General features: G+C 43.3%; 1 protein-coding gene across 4 annotated transcripts in view; it reads right to left on the reverse strand.

Moving 5' to 3' along the window:
• Window positions 1-4220: 4220 nt before the first annotated feature.
• The window catches only part of LOC105486981 (L-lactate dehydrogenase C chain), a 48756-nt gene continuing 36922 nt past the window's right edge, over window positions 4221-16054 (reverse strand). For 3 of the 4 annotated variants that reach the window (XM_011750208.2, XM_011750207.2, XM_011750209.3), the window contains exons 7-8: window positions 14790-14913; window positions 4221-4501 (exon numbers count right to left, since the gene is read on the reverse strand). In XM_011750208.2, the coding sequence (XP_011748510.1) occupies window positions 4337-4501; window positions 14790-14913 (289 nt within the window). In that variant the 3' untranslated portion in view covers window positions 4221-4336. The remainder of the gene's footprint in view (window positions 4502-14789; window positions 14914-16054) is intronic. The other variant, XM_011750210.3, reaches the window with a different exon arrangement.

A 16054-nucleotide genomic window follows, 5' to 3' on the forward strand; every position in this document is an offset into this window, starting at 1 on the left:
AAACCTTGTCTGGATGTATCTGAAAAGGACTTTTTGACTCTCATTTGGAAATTTTTCCCCAGCACTGTAGGAGAAAGGGACCTCAAGATTAACTTTTACCACCTTAAATGTGAGCTAAAGTAGAAAAAGTAAAATTTTAAAACTCTGGGCCGAGCGCGGTGGCTCACGCCTGTAATCCCAGCACTCTGCGAGGAGGGGTGGGCGGATCACCTGAGGTCAGGAGTTCAAAATCAGCCTGGCCAACATGGTGAAATCACGTCTCTACTAAAAATACAAAAATTAGCTGGACGTGCTGGTGCACACCTGTAATCCTAGCTACTTGGGAGGCTGAAGCACAAGAATCATTTGTGAATCTGGGAGGCGGAGGTTGCAGTAAGCGGAGATTGTGCCACTGTACCCCAGCCTGGGTGACAGAGTGAGACCCTGTCTCAAAACAACAACAAAACTCTGTATGCAAAAGGAATTTTGAAATAAGTTATGAAACCTGAAGAATGTGATAAGTGCAGTGCCAACTGATAACCATTTTTACAAGCTGAAGAGAAAGCTCAATTCATTATTAAGTGGTTAAATGTAGAATCCACACTTTGGGAGGCCGAGGCGGGTGGACTACCTGAGGTCAGGAGTTCGACACCAGCCTGGCCAACATGGCGAAACCCCGTCTCTACTAAAAATACAAAAATTAGCCGTGTGTGGTGGCACGCACCTGTAATCCCAGCTACTCAGGAGGCTGAGGCAGGAGAATCGCTTGAACCCGGGAGGCGGAGGTTTCAGTGAGCTGAGATCATGCTACTGCACTCCAGCCTGGGTGACGGAGTGAGACTCCGTCTCAAAAATAAATAAAAATAAAAATGCAGAATCCAAAACAAGTCTGGAGTAAACCAAAGTTTCTACTTCTCCCACCACATTTTACCTAATTGTTTTCTAACTCATTTGTGAATCATAATACGTAATTTTGATGGTTGAGTGTCAACTTGATTGGATTGAAGGATGCAAAGTGTTGATCCTGGGTGTGTCTGTGAGGGTGTTGCCACAGGAAATTAACATTTGAGTCAGTGGGCTGGAAGAGGCAAACCTACCCTCTTCACAGGTGAGCACCATCTAGTCAGCTGCCAGCACGTTAGGATAAAAGCAGGCAGAGGAACCTTTAAGGACTAGACTGGCTAAGTCTTCCAGCCTTCATCTTTCTCCTGTGCTGGATGCTTCCTGCCCTCAAACATTGGACTCCTAGTTCTTCAGCTGTGGAACTCCGACTGGCCTCCTTGCTCCTCAGCTTGTAGACAGCCTATTGTGGGACTTCACCTTGTGATCGTGTCAGTCAATACTCCTCAATAAACACCCCCTTTATATATATAGCTATCCTATTAGTTCTGTTCCTCTAGAGAACCCTAATAGAGTAATACATATTGACAAATTTTTATAAAATATAGAGCAGTGTTTCTCAGTTTTCATTATCACTCCCTCAGGAGTCTTTGTAGATATGTTCCCCCAATTGTTTTGCACTCCCCATCATGAAATTAAATATTAAGGAGTTGGCTGGGCACGGTGGCTCACGGTTGTAACCCTAGCACTTTGGGAGGCCCAGGCGGGGGAATTGTCTGAGCTCAGGAGTTTGAGACCCACCTGGGCAAAATGGTGAAACCCCATCTCTACTAAAATGTAAAAGAAATTAGCTGGGTGTGGCAGCCAGCACCTGTAGTCCCAGCTACTCCGGAGGCTGAGGCAGGAGAATTGCTTGAACCTGGGAGGCGGAGGTTGCGGTGAGCGAAGCTTGAGCCGCCGCACTGCAGCCTGGGCGACAGAGCAAGACTCCGTCTCTTAAAAAATATATATACATATACACATATACATATATACACATATACACATATATATATGAGTTAAAATTTTGTCAGGCAAGGTTGAGCTTTGGAGAGTCAAACTCTTGTAACAGCTAAGGTTTTTTTTTTTACCTTTTCCTCCCTCCCCTCTACCCAGAACCAATTTTCAGCTACTTGGGGACATGTAGAGCAGTTTTACATACTAGAATGTTCCCTGTAGAAACTGTATCAATTTTTCAGCCTTTTAATCTCTGCAAGAATTTCCTAAAATGAAGTTTTGATGTACAAATGAGCTTTTTAAAAAGCCAAAACCCACAGAAGACTCCCCTTGCCCTCATCCTAACTCAACTGATAATAATTGTATACATTCAAGGGAAGATGCTAAAGAAAAAGGGAAAATAATAAAATAATGGGACATTAATCATGTTCAGGAGTAGATGACCAGAAAGCAAGCTATCAACAGAGCAAGAATAACAGATTATGAGGGTAAACCATGACTCTCTGACCAAATGAGTCAGCCTCCACTAGTCATGCAAGTCCTCAGGGGCTGCATATCTACCTTCTAATCTTTCCCATTGGTCCAGTTCTAGTCTTAATTTGTAAACTGGCCAGGAGTGGTGGCTATGCCTATAATCCCAGCACTTTGGGGGCTGAGGCAGGAGGACTGCTTGAGCCCAGGAGTTGAAGACCAGCCTGGGCAACATGGTGAAACCCTGTCTCCAAAAAATACGAAAATCCGCAGGGCATGGTGGCATGTGCCTGTAGTCTCAGCTACTCAGAAGGCTGAGGTGGGATGATCTGATGAGCCCGGGAGTTCGAGGCTGCAGTGAGCCACAACTACACCACTGTACTCCAGCCTGGGTGACAGAACAAGACCTTGTCTAAAAAAAGAAAAAAATGTAAATTAATTTGATACTGATTTCTTAGTTTTTTTTTTATTGTATAGTTCCTATAGCTGCTTTAAATTTCTTGTGGAATCAAGAAAGACTTCATATGTGTGTATATACTATATAAATCAGTAGAAGCACTTTCACCTTTAGACACCAACAGGGAGCTATTAATGACTGTTATCAAACATTAGTCAACAATCAACTGGGCGCAGTTGCTCACACCTGTAATCCCAGCACTTTAGGAGGCTGAGGTGGGCAGCTCACTTGAGGTCAGAGTTCAAGACCAGCCTGGCAAACATAGTGAAACTCCATCTCTACTAAAAATACAAAAATTAGCCAGGCATGGTGGTAGGTGCCTGTAATCCCAGCTACTTGGGAGGCTGAGACAGAAGAATCACTTGAACCCAGGAGGTGGAGGTTGTGGTGAGCCGAGATCGTGCCACTGCACTACAGCCTAGGTGATAGAGTGAGACTCCATCTCAAAAAGGAAAAAAAAAAAAAATAGTCAAAAACAATTTGTTGAGGTACCCTAAATACTGTGAATACTTGAGGGCAGAGATCATGTCATACAGATTTCATAACGATACCATAGCAAGCATAGTAGTAGTTTGCTGCACAAATAACTGAGGATGGTATAAGCTCCCTGGGTGATATTTCAATTGAGACACCAAATCAACTATTTGAGTCTATATGACTGGTATAATACTTGCAGAGTTGAATATCACTTTATTCAACTTTTTTACATCATAAAGTTGTATCTGTATCTTCTTCTTGTTCTTTCTGCTTTTCTTCTGTCTTCTCTTCTTTTGAGTCTGAGTCTTCCTCTGTTGCCCAGGCTGGAGTGCAGTGGCACAATCATAGCTCACTGCAGCCTTGAACTCCTGGGCTCAAGTTATCTACTGGTCTCAGTCTCCCAAGTAGCTGGACTACAGATGCATGCCATCACACCTAATTTGTTTATTTGTGTAGAGATGGGGTGTTGCTATGTTGCCAAGGCTGGTCTCAAACTCCTAGCTTCATGTGATCCTCCTGCCTCACCTTCCCAAAGCACTGGGATTACAGCCATGAGCCACTGCACTCAGCTTTATATTTCTTTTGATATATATGGTCTTAAAAATAAGCATTTATAATGATTTTTTTTTTTTTTGAGACACAGCCTCACTCTGTTGCCCAGGCTGCAGTGCCCGGCCACATTTATAATGATTATACATAAACATATGATGCTAATGTAATGAAATGAATATGCTGGTACTCTAATGGACGAAAGTACAAGATAAAATTGTAATACTAGAAAAAGGGTTTGGTTTGTGAAAAGAATCAAAGCTCTGTATTATAGTGATTATACATATTCTATTATATCTGAAGGCTCTCTAAAATATATGACATACTTCAGAAGTATAACTTACACCTGTACGGATTGGGTATCATTAGAATAGAGCTATAAAGGATTCTTAAAGAGGAAAATCTCTTTACCATTTTCTCGTTCTAATCTTGAGAGACTGGAGTTATGTCATAGGTCTCCAATTTGTTTTTATTTTTTAAAGATCAAATGAAAATACTTTCAAAATTTAAAATATACAGCCTGCTATCTTCTGTTCTCCAAACAGTGGAACGTTAGAAGGCTTTAATTTAAAATACTAGATCCTTTTGAATATTCCAAAGTGTTTCTGCACTCTTCTTGAAAAGGGCCTCCTCCTCAGAATTCAAGTTGATTTTCACAACATCTGAGACACCATTCCGCCCCAAGACACAAGGGATACTGAGAAAGATTTCTTCTTTTATTCCATATAATCCCTGAAAGGCAAGATAAGATGTTGTTCAAACAACCTGATATGGAAAAGCATCTATGTAAAAGGGCATCAAAATAAGAGTATACAGGAAAGACTAAAGCATTCAACAAGAATCGCTCAGAGGGTGGCAAAGTGATGGTCAGCAAAAGCAAGAGCATCCTTATGTTCTATGAGCATGTGGAACTTACATTCAATGACACAAAGAAGATGCCAGAGGCCTTTAGAAGGACCAAGAGAGGTACAATTTACCTTATCCCTTACCAGGTCATCTTTTGGTCCACAGGGAACGATGCCATGCAGTCTTTCATGATGCCATTTTATCAAATGGAGGACTATAAGGACCAAGTAACTTGTGTTTAGTCCAAACTACATAAAGGCAACCGTGAAGCAGGAGGTGACTGGGAAGGTTCTGCTTCATACCTTTACAGCAGGGAGCACCATTGAGTTTGGACAATGGGTGCTACAGGTGGCATGTTAAGCCTCCAGAGGTAAGCCCCCAGTGGAGGCTATAGATACTCTTACGTTCCTGGTGGGGCCTGTGCATCCCATCACCAGTTGCAATGGAATGCACTCCTGCCCTTCTGTACTCCTATCTACCACCTCCACCTGAGTTCTATCTAGGACCTCCCATCATGGATAGGGCCATAAAACAGGTGCAGCCCCATGGCACTGCCCTATCCTGGACTTCTGGAACCTCCCATCAGAAGCACCAAAATTCACTCCATTCCTGCAGCCAAGGCCAAGCAGCAGCTGCCAGAGCCTATTACAACCTGGGCAACTCACACAACATCTACATGCACATGTACCAGCCTCCACCACCCGCATACTACCCTCCCTGGTCTTGGAAGACTGGAAGACTCAATATACACCAAAAAAATTAAAATTAAAAAAATTGCAAAAGAAGACCCAGTAGACCTCTCACACTTCCCTACTTCCTACCACTCATCACTCTTTACCCCTCTCCTTGGGGCTGAGTCTGGGGTTGTGGGAGATGGGAGGGCCTTGTTCTTCTCCAGGACTGATTATAAACAGTTACCAGGAATAGTATTGAAGGAAAAGGGGAGGCTCCTTGACTCTGGAACAGTGCCTCACAGCTTTCCAAGCTACAGAGCCCACGGGTGCTAATCAGCCATGCTTCCCTCTCACCATCTCTGGGGCTCTCCTCAGGAGCACAAGGTGTGCCCCTTGTTCCTGTTTCGCTCTAGTGACTTCTCCCCACAGAGGGATTCTCTGGTTACCTCCTCTACCATAGTCCAGCTCCCTCATTTTGGTAGCCAGTTTACACTCAACCCCATAAGCACCATCAGATCAGCCAAGTGTCATCCCTGAGGGCGCCCTGCCAGGAACTACTTACGTTCCTTCCACTTTGGCATCTGCCTAGCTGTGGAAAGCCACTGTCTTTTCAGACTGTCAACCCACACTATTCAGCCAGGCTCCAGCCACAGTCATACTCAAATTCCCTATCCTTTTTTTTTTTTTTTTTAGGAGACAATGTCTCACTGTGTCACCTAGGCTGGAGTGCAGTGGTGCAGTCATAGCTCAATGTTGCCTGGACCTCCTGGGCTTAAGCAATTCTCCCACCTCAGCCTGCCAAGTAGCACACACCACCATACCTGGCTAGTTTTCTTTCCATTTTTTATAGAGATGGAGTCTTGTTATGTTGCCCAGGTTTGGTCTCGAACTCCCTCTCTGATCCTTGATCATTCTGTTGCCAACTCTGTGACATTCAAAGCTTTAACATGAGCTTCCACGGGTGTGATCAGAGGCAAGGCCTCTGACGGTGGCAGGGGAAGAAATCCCTCTGCTTCCCTACTGGTATTTCCAGAATTTGTTTCCCTTTACCTCCTGTCATCTCTCTTCTCTCTAGAAGAGGCACTTCAGACTGGAACTCGAGAATTCATGTCGATCCATCATGCCATCTGAGGACTGCTGGGCGGGGCTGGGAACAAGGGCTCCTGCCTGAATCCTGGGACCAAACCTGGCCCTGTGTGCTAACTGTGACCTGCTGCTAGTTCCCTCAGCCTACCCTTTTCCCTTTAAGCTTTATGCCTAGTTGGTGATAATTTACCCTGGATATATTAGAATTTGTTCTCATTTGCTCTAGGACTGGCTGTGAAATACAGAGATGGTTTAACAAGAATTCCCTACTTATTTGACAAAAAAAAAAAAAATCAATCCAGTTAACACATTAATGTGAAATAAATTCTGCACACCTTGATTTGGCGAAAAAGTGTAGTAGTAAAAGTGAAGTAACTGGGAAAGAAAGAAAAAATAAGAATATACAAATGATTCTGCTTGTAATGTCAAATGTTTAAATGTTCCCTATAAAATATAACTCAGCAGGGTGCGGTGGCTCACGCCTGTAATCCCAGCACTTTGGGAAGCCAAGGTGGGTGGATCGCTTCAGGTCACGAGTCCAAGACCAGCCTGGCAGCAGCGCAAAACCCCTTCACTACTAAAAATATAAAAACTAGCTAAGCATGGTGGTGCGTGCCTGTAATCCCAGCTACTTAGGAGGCTGAGGCACAAGAATCGCTTGAACCCAGGAGGTGGAGGTTCCAGTGAGCTGAGATTGAGCCACTGTACTCCAGCCTGGGCAACAGAGTGACACTTCATCCCTCCCCCAAAAATTAAAATTAAATTAAAATATAACTTCCATTGACTTGTTCGGTAAAGGCTATTAAATTCCCATATTACTCAGTCTCTTCACTGATTACTCATTTGACACTTCCCTGACTCTTTCTCTGGAGTCCTAGAGGGGTAGTTGCTTATTGTCCCATAGGTTCTGCATCCTCAGAAAAGAAGGGGTGTGTGGTATCCATTGTGTACGCTTCATTGCCTCTTCCAAATCTTTTTTTTTTGGAGACAGAGTCTCATTCTGTTGCCCAGGCTGGAGTGCAGCGGCACAATCTTGGCTCACTGCAGCTTGCGCCTCCTGGGTTCAAGCGATTCTCTTTTCTCAGCCGCCCAAGTAGCTGGGACTATAGGCATGCACCATCATACTCAGCTAAATTTTTTATTTTCAGTAGAGGCGGGGTTTCACCATGTTGACCAGCTGGTCTCAAACTCCTGACATCAAGTGATCCACCCACCTCAGTCTCCCAAAGTGCTGGGATTACAGGCGTGAGCCACCATGCCTGCCCGCTTCTTCCAAATCATTAATCCCCTGCTCTTAAAAAAACAAAACATATTCTCCCTATTCTTTGAAGATCATCTTGTTGGGAGCAGGCCCCCCAAATCTGGCCATAAACTGGCCCCAAAACTGGCCATAAACAAAATCTCTGCAGCACTCTGACATGTTCAAGATGGCCAAGACGCCCATGCTGGAAGGTTGTGGGTTTACCAGATAGAGGGCAAGGAACACCTGGCCCACCCAGGGCAGAAAACCGCTTAAAGGTGTTCTTAAGCCACAAACAATGGCCTAAGTGATCTGTGCCTTAAGGACATGCTCCTGCTGCCGTTAACTAGCCCAACCTATTCCTTTAATTCGGCCCATCCCTTCGTTTCCGTAAGGGATACTTTTAGTTAATTTAGTATCTATAGAAACAATGCTAATGACTAGCTTGCTGTTAATAAATACATGGGTAAATCTCTGTTCAGGGCTCTCAGCTCTGAAGGCTGTACGACCCCTTATTTCCCACTTCACACCTCTATATTTGTGTGTGTGTGTTTAATTCCTCTGGCACTGCTGGGTTAGGGTCTCCCCAGCCGAGCTGGTCTCCGCAAGTGGCATCCATCATGGGGGCTCGAATTCAGGTCGAAGGGTTGCCAGAGCAACGGTTGGAGAAAGTGAAAGTAGCTGGAGGACACCCGAGTACTCTTAAAGTAATCCCCATGGTGAGTAAGAAGGGGAGCTCAGAAGTGTCAGGGTAACAATGAGACAAGTGTGGGGTATGGTTCATTCCACGTTGGTACTTTTTCACACTGATGAGGAGGAGGAAGGAGAGTGTGGCAAAGTAACAGAAGAGGTTACAGAGCAGGTTTGTTTGCCAGCTGAAGCGGCAAAGGAGGGAGAGGTTCTTCCCTACCCTTCTGCACCCCCTCATTATTATTTTGAAGAAAATGAGCCTCCAGATCTTTCTTTTCCGGAGGACACTGGACAAAAAGTAGTTGCCCCAGTGACTGGTCAAGCAGCACCTCGAGCAACCAACCACTCTTAGTTCTATTCAGACAAGAATTCAGCAAGCTCAATGAGAGGGTGATTTAGAGGCTTGGCAGTTCCCTGTTAGAATACACCCCCCAGATCAACAGGGAAATATTATAGCTACATTTGAGCCTTCTCCTTTTAAATTCGGAAAAGCACATTTAGTTGATTATATCAAGGCCTGTGATGGTATCAGAGGTAATCTGTGTACAGCTACTTTGTTGGCAAAGGCAATGGCAGGACTGAGAGTGGATAAAGGAAATACTCCATTTCCTGGAGCTTGTTTTAACTGTGGGAAGCATGGACACACTAAAAAAGAACGTACAAAAAAAAATCAATGAGTCAGGCTGCCAGATAGGGGAAAAAAGAAAACTGCTAAGCCTGAAATATGTCCAAAATGTAAAAAAGGAAAACATTGGGCAAATCAGTGTCACTCTAAGTTTGATAAAGAAGGGAACCCAATTTTGGGAAACGCCACGAGGGGCCCGTCCTGCACCCTGTTCTAAACTGGGGCATTTCCAGTTCAGGCCATTCTCTCACCCCTGTACACTGTCTGTCCCCCGTCACAGTTGGTAGTGTCACAGTAGATTCATGCTGCACAAAAGCTGTGAGCCTTCTGCCTGGGGAACCCCTGCAAAAGGTCCCAAAAGGAGTCTGTGGACCCTTGCCAGTGGGGACAATAGGATTACTTCTAGGCAGATCTAGTTTAAGTTTTAAAGGGGTACAAATACATACAGGAGCCATTGATTCAGATTATTATGAGGAAATTCAAATTGTTATATCTACTTCTGTTCCCTGGAAAGCAGAGCCAGGAGAGTGTACAGCACAGCTCCTGGATTGTGCCATATGTAGGAATGGGAAAAGGTGAAATTAAATTAACAGGAGGATTTGGAAGAACAAATAAACAAGGCAAAGCAGCTTACTGGGAAAATCAAATTACTGATAAACGTCTTACCTGTGAAATAACTATTCAGGGAAAGAAATTTAAAGGTTTGGTAGCTACAGGAGCGGACATTTCAATCATTTCTCTACAGCACGGGCCGTCTGCATGGCCAATTCAACCCGCTCAATCTAACATAGTTGGAGTTGGTAAAGCCACTGAAGTATTTCAAAGTAGTTACATTTTGCATTGTGAAGGGCCTGATGGACAACCTGGGACTATTCAACCAATTATGCTTCTGTACCTATAAATTTATGGGGGGGAGATTTATTACAATGGGGAGCACAAGTTCTAATTCCAGAACAATTATACAGCCCTCAAAGTCAACATACAATGCATTACATGGGGTATGTCCCTGGTATGGGACTAGAAAAAAACTTGCAAGGTTTAAAAGAACCACTTCAAGTGGAAAGACAAAGTTCCCGCCAAGGTTTAGGATATCATTTTTGATGGCAGCCATTGTTAAGCCTCCAGAACCTATACCTTTAAAATGGTTAACAGATAAGCCAATTTGGATAGAACAATGGCCGCTAAGTAAAGAGAAACTGGAGGCTTTAGAGAAATTAGTTACTGAACAATTAGAAAATGGGCACATAGTTCCAACATTTTCCCTTTGGAATTCTCCAGTTTTCGTAACTAAGAAAAATCAGGTAAATGGAGAATGCTAACTGACTTAAGAGCAATCAATTCAGTTATACAACCTATGGGAGCATTACAGCCAGGATTGCCTTCTCCTGCTATAATTCCAAAAAATTGGTCTTTAATAGTCATAGATTTAAAAGACTGTTTCTTTACTATCTCTTTAGCTGAGCAAGACTATGAACAGTTTGCATTTACAATTCCTGCAGTAAACAACCTGCAGCTTGCTAAGCGTTTTCATTGTTTTTACAGATGGGTCTAGTAATGGTAAAGCTTCTTATTCTGGCTCAAAAAGTAAAGTTTTCCAGATGCCCTATACTTCAGCTCGAAAAGCAGAGGTTGTAGCAGCAATTGAGGTGTTGACTGCTTTTGATATGCCTATTAATGTGATTTCTGATTCTCTATATGTGATTCATTCCACACAGTTAATTGTAAATGCTCAGTTATGATTTCATAAATATGAACAACTGATGACTTTATTTACCCAATTGCAAACAGCAGTTAGAAGTAGAATGCATCCTTTTTACATCACTCACATTACGGCCCATACACCTCCTCCAGGACCTTTGACTGAAGGGAATCAAATGGCTGATCGCCTAGTTGCTAATGCAATATCTAATGCTAGACACTTTCACAATTTAACCCATGTTAATGCCTCTGGTCTCAAATACAGATACAGCATTACCTGGAAAGAGGCCAAAAATATTATCCAGTGATGCCCAACTTGCCATATGGTACACTCCTCATCTTTTACAGGAGGAGTTAATCCTTGAGGATTAGAACCTAACTCTCTTTGGCAAATGGATGTCACACATGTTCCCTCATTTGGGAGACTAACTTATGTACATGTATATATGAACACCTTTTCTCACTTTGGGCTACATGCTAATCAGGAGAGTCTTCTGCCTGTGTTAAGCGTCATCTTTTGCAGTGTTTTGTGGTGATGGGCATTCCAGCTTCTATTAAAACAGATAATGCCCCAGGCTATACTGCCAAGCTCTAGCTACATTTTTCTCTGTGGAATATTAAACACATTACTGGTATCCCATACAATTCTCAAGGACAAGCGATCGTGGAAAGAATGAATCTTTCCCTAAAACAGCAGTAGCAAAAGCAGAAAGGAGGAGACAGAATATGGAACCCCACGGATGCAACTGAATCTAGCATTATTAACTTTAAATTTTTTGAGCCTGCCCAAAGGCCAGATGTTATTAGCAGCTGAACAGCATATACAGAAACCAGCTGCAAAGACAGAAGCAGAACAATTGATTTGGTAGACAGATCCAATAACAGAAAGATGGGAAATAGGTAAAATAATAACTTGGGGTAGAGGTTATGCTTGCGTTTCTCCAGGCCAAAATCAACAGCCAATTTGGATACCATCAAGACACCTGAAACCTCATCATGAGCCAGATGCTGAGGAAGAGATTCCGGGAGGATCCCGAGGACCCCCCGGTTGCAGCCATGTCGAGACTGATGCTGAGGAGGACACCAACTGTCATGAGCAACACCCATCAAACACAGCCACCCACCTGGGGACAGATCAAGAAGCTGTCACAGATGGTGGAAGAAAACCTGAGGAAAGCAGGACAATCAGTCATAATGAATAATTTAATAGTAGCTATGATAGCAGTTATCACCACTGCCAAGAGTATTCCTTCAACACAGAGAACAATTATACTTATTGGGCATATTTATCAATCTGGCTGGTAATAATGCCTGGATTTAATCACTCTATGACACAGTTACACATGCTTTCTGATCTCAGTATTTATCATAATAAATCTGCTCCTATAGTTGAGGCATACCACCCTCAAAAACCTATTTATAAACAAAATAGAACCTGGCCAGAAATAATGAAAGTACTTGTTTAGGAAGATTGCACTGCAGAACAGGTAGAGGTGCTGCACAACAATTCCTATGGAATCATTACTAACTGGTACGCTAAGGGGATGTTTAGCTTGAATTACACCTCTCAGTCTGCATGCCACGGCCACACTGTATTCAGTTGGTCTGAACAAAATGGTCAGATAGTAGAAATGATAAAAAGTACGAAAAAGTTCCTATTATCTGGAAACATGGCGGTATAGTGGCACCTCAACCTCAAATGATATGACCCACTCTAGGGGCTTAACATAAGGATGTGTGGAAACTATTAATAGCTCTTAATAAGATCAAAATTTGAGAAAGAATAAAAAAGCATCTAGAAAGACACTCTACAAACTTGTCTTTGGATACTGCAAAATTAAAGAACAAATACTTAAAGCATCCCAGGCACACCTGACCTTAATGCCAAGAACTGGAGTGCTTAAAGGAGTTACAGACAAATTAGCAGCTAGTAACCCATTAAAATGGATAAAAACACTTGAAAGCTCTGTGATTTCAATGACTGCGCTTTTAATCTGTGTTGTCTGTCTTTGTATAGTCTGCAGATGTGGATCCTGACTCCTGTGAGAAGTAGCTCACTGTGACAAAGCTGCCTTTGCTTTTATCAATTTGCAAATCAAAGAAGGAGGGACATGTTGGGAGCAGGCCCCCCCAAATCTGGCCATAAACTGGCCCCAAAACTGGCCATAAACAAAATCTCTACAGCACTCTGACGTGTTCAAGATGGCCATAACGCCCATGCTGGAAGGTTGTGGGTTTACCAGAGAGAGGGCAAGGAACACCTGGCCCACCCAGGGCGGAAAACCCCTTAAAGGCGTTATTAAACCACAAACTATTGCATGAGCAATCTGTGCCTTAAGGACATGCTCCTGGTGCAGTTAACTAGCCCAACCTATTCCTTTAATTCAGCTCATCCCTTCGTTTCCCATAAGGAATACTTTTAGTTAATTTAGTATCTATAGAAACAATGCTAATGACTGGCTTGCTGTTAATAAATACATGGGTAAATTTCTGTTCAGGGCTCTCAGCTCTGAAGGTTGTGAGACCCCTGATTTCCCACTTCACACCTCTATATTTCTGTATGTGTGTTTTTAATTCCTCTAGTGCTGCTGGGTTAGGATCTCCCCAACTGAGCTGGTCTCGGCATCATCTAATTCAGCTCTTCCTCCCTTTGTAATGACTAACCTCCTAGTTATTCCATCTCATTCACAGACTGACATGTGGCTCACAGTCTTCCTTGTCTATCCCAATTTTGCCATTATCCTTGTTAACTTCAATATACATATGAATAATCCAACCAAAATTCTCTCTCCAGTTTCTAGACTTTTTTTGCTTATGAAACACCTTCTGCTCCCACTCCTGTTATCCTACTCCTTTCACTAAAATAGAGAAATCAGCCGGCTGCGGTGGCTCAAGCCTGTAATCCCAGCACTTTGGGAGGCTGAGGCAGGCAGGTCACGAGGTCAGGAGATCAAGACCATCCTGGCTAACACGGTGAAACCCCGTCTCTACTAAAAAAAAAAAAATACAAAAAACTAGCCGGGCGAGGTGGCGGGCGCCTGTAGTCCCAGCTAATCGGGAGGCTGAGGCAGGAGAATGGCGTGAACCCGGAAGATGGAACTTGCAGTGAGCTGAGATCCGGCCACTGCACTCCAGCCTGGGCGACAGAGCGAGACTCCGTCTCAAAAAACAAACAAACAAACAAAAAAAAAAAAAACAAAAAAAATTAGCCGGGTGTGGTGGCAGGTGCCTGTAGTCCCAGATACTCAGGAGGCTGAGGCAGGAGAATAGCGTGAACCCAGGAGGTGGAACTTGCAGTGAGCCAAGAGCTCACCACTGCACTCCAGCCTGGGCAACAGAGCGAGACTCCATCTCAAAAAAAAAATAGAGAAGTCATCAGATGCTTCCAATGTCAAATATACAAATCTACATGCAGCAGTACACTTTCTCTCTTTGTTAACTCCTGCCCCTCCTCCTTTTAGGGGTAATGCCTACACCTATGCTCTAGACTCCATTCCCCTCTGCTTACCACTTCTGTCTTCAGCTTCTCCCTTGGTATTTGATCTTTACTATAAGCATCTTATCTGTATAAAAAACAAACAAACTTCTTGCCCTGATTTGCCTTATCTTCACAGTCAAATTCCTAAAAATAGCTATTACACTTGTCTTAATTTCCTCAGTCTACTCCAGTGGTTCTCAGCCAGAGGTATTATAGGATCTAAGCCTGCAGCTACTAGAAGCCGTCTTTGTTGCCCCATGGAAAAAGTTTGCATGAGTTGGAAGCCAATAGAGGAAAAAGATGAGCCAAGAGAATGGAGAGAAAAGACAGCTCTCATAATATAGTTTGAGTACCAGAATCAGGCCTCCTTGGCATTTCAGTTACATAAGTCAATAAATTTTCTTTTTGCATAAGCTAGTTTGAGTTGGCTTCACACTGTTTACATGCCAGGGCTCAAAACTGTGTCCAAAACTGTAAATGTGATCTTCAAACCTGGTTCTCTTTCAGGATTCCCTTCCTTAGGTCAAGGTATCTGTATTTTTTTGACCTGACCTGGGGTCAAGTTCTCTGTATTTTTTATTCACTATTATATCCTCAACATCTTGTACACTGCCTGGCATATAGTAGTGACTCAATAAATATTAAAGGAAAGAATGATAAATGAAGATTTAATTTAAGCCTACCTTAACCATGGTGGAAACCGGGTGCACTCTCCTAAGATTTTTCAAAATGGATCCTACCAGATCCATCACAGAGAGTCCAATAGCCCAAGAGGTATACCCCTTCAGCTTGATAATCTCATAGGCACTACAGTTGTAGAAAGTAAGAAAATCAAATTCATAATAAGTCAACCCAGAGAAAACATAATATTCTTCAAGCATCCATTTTGAAGTAATCTACATGTCAATGCAATTGTATTAAAATTTTCTCATAGATTTCTTACAGAATTTATAAACAGGCAACAAAACTTTCTGTACTGGTCTCATAAAACTTCACTACATACTTTAATTTACTTTTTTATTGATTATCATTATTATTATTATTATAGACAGGGTCTTGCTTCCTTGCCCAGGCTGGAGGGCAGTGGTGTGTGATCATGGCTCACTGCAACCTCTGCCTCCTGGGCTCATGCGATCCTCCCTCCTCAGCTTCCCAAGTAGCTACTTGGGAGCATGGGCATGAGCCACCATGCCTGGCTAATTTTTGTGTTCTTTGTAGATACGGGGTTTTGCCATGTTGCCCAGGCTGGTCTTGAACTTCTGAGCTCAAGCAATCTGCCCGCCTCGGTTTCCCGGAGTGCTGGTATTACAGGCGTGAGCCACCATGCCCAGCCTACTTACTTTAAGTAAAAATTAATACACCCTTTTTTTTTTTTTATCATAAAGGCAGAATAGTAGGACAAATGCGCCACTCAAGATGAAACTAGCTTTTATTTATTTTATTTTTATTTTATTTTTTTGAGACGGAGTCTCGCTCTGTCGCCCAGGCGGGAGTGCAGTGGCCGGATCTCAGCTCACTGCAAGCTCCGCCTCCCGGGTTTACCCCATTCTCCTGCCTCAGCCTCCCGAGTAGCTGGGACTACAGGCGCCCGCCACCTCGCCCGGCTAGTTTTTTGTATTTTTTAGTAGAGACGGGGTTTCACCGTGCTAGCCAGGATGGTCTCGATCTCCTGACCTCGTGATCCGCCCGTCTCGGCCTCCCAAAGTGCTGGGATTACAGGCTTGAGCCACCGCGCCCGGCCGAAACTAGCTTTTAATATTTTTCGTATTGTTGCTTAGATATGCAACATAGAAACTAATCACCTTGAAAGTTACCATATAAATCTCTTGAACTGTTTAAAATTGTTACTAGTGGCCAGGGTCAGTGGCTCACACCTGCAATCCCAGCACTATGGGAGGCCGAGGTGGGCGGATCATGAGGTCAGAAGTTTAAGACCAGCCTGGCCAAT

Source organism: Macaca nemestrina, chromosome 12 (genome assembly GCF_043159975.1).
Source record: "Macaca nemestrina isolate mMacNem1 chromosome 12, mMacNem.hap1, whole genome shotgun sequence".
Lineage (NCBI taxonomy): Eukaryota > Metazoa > Chordata > Mammalia > Primates > Cercopithecidae > Macaca > Macaca nemestrina.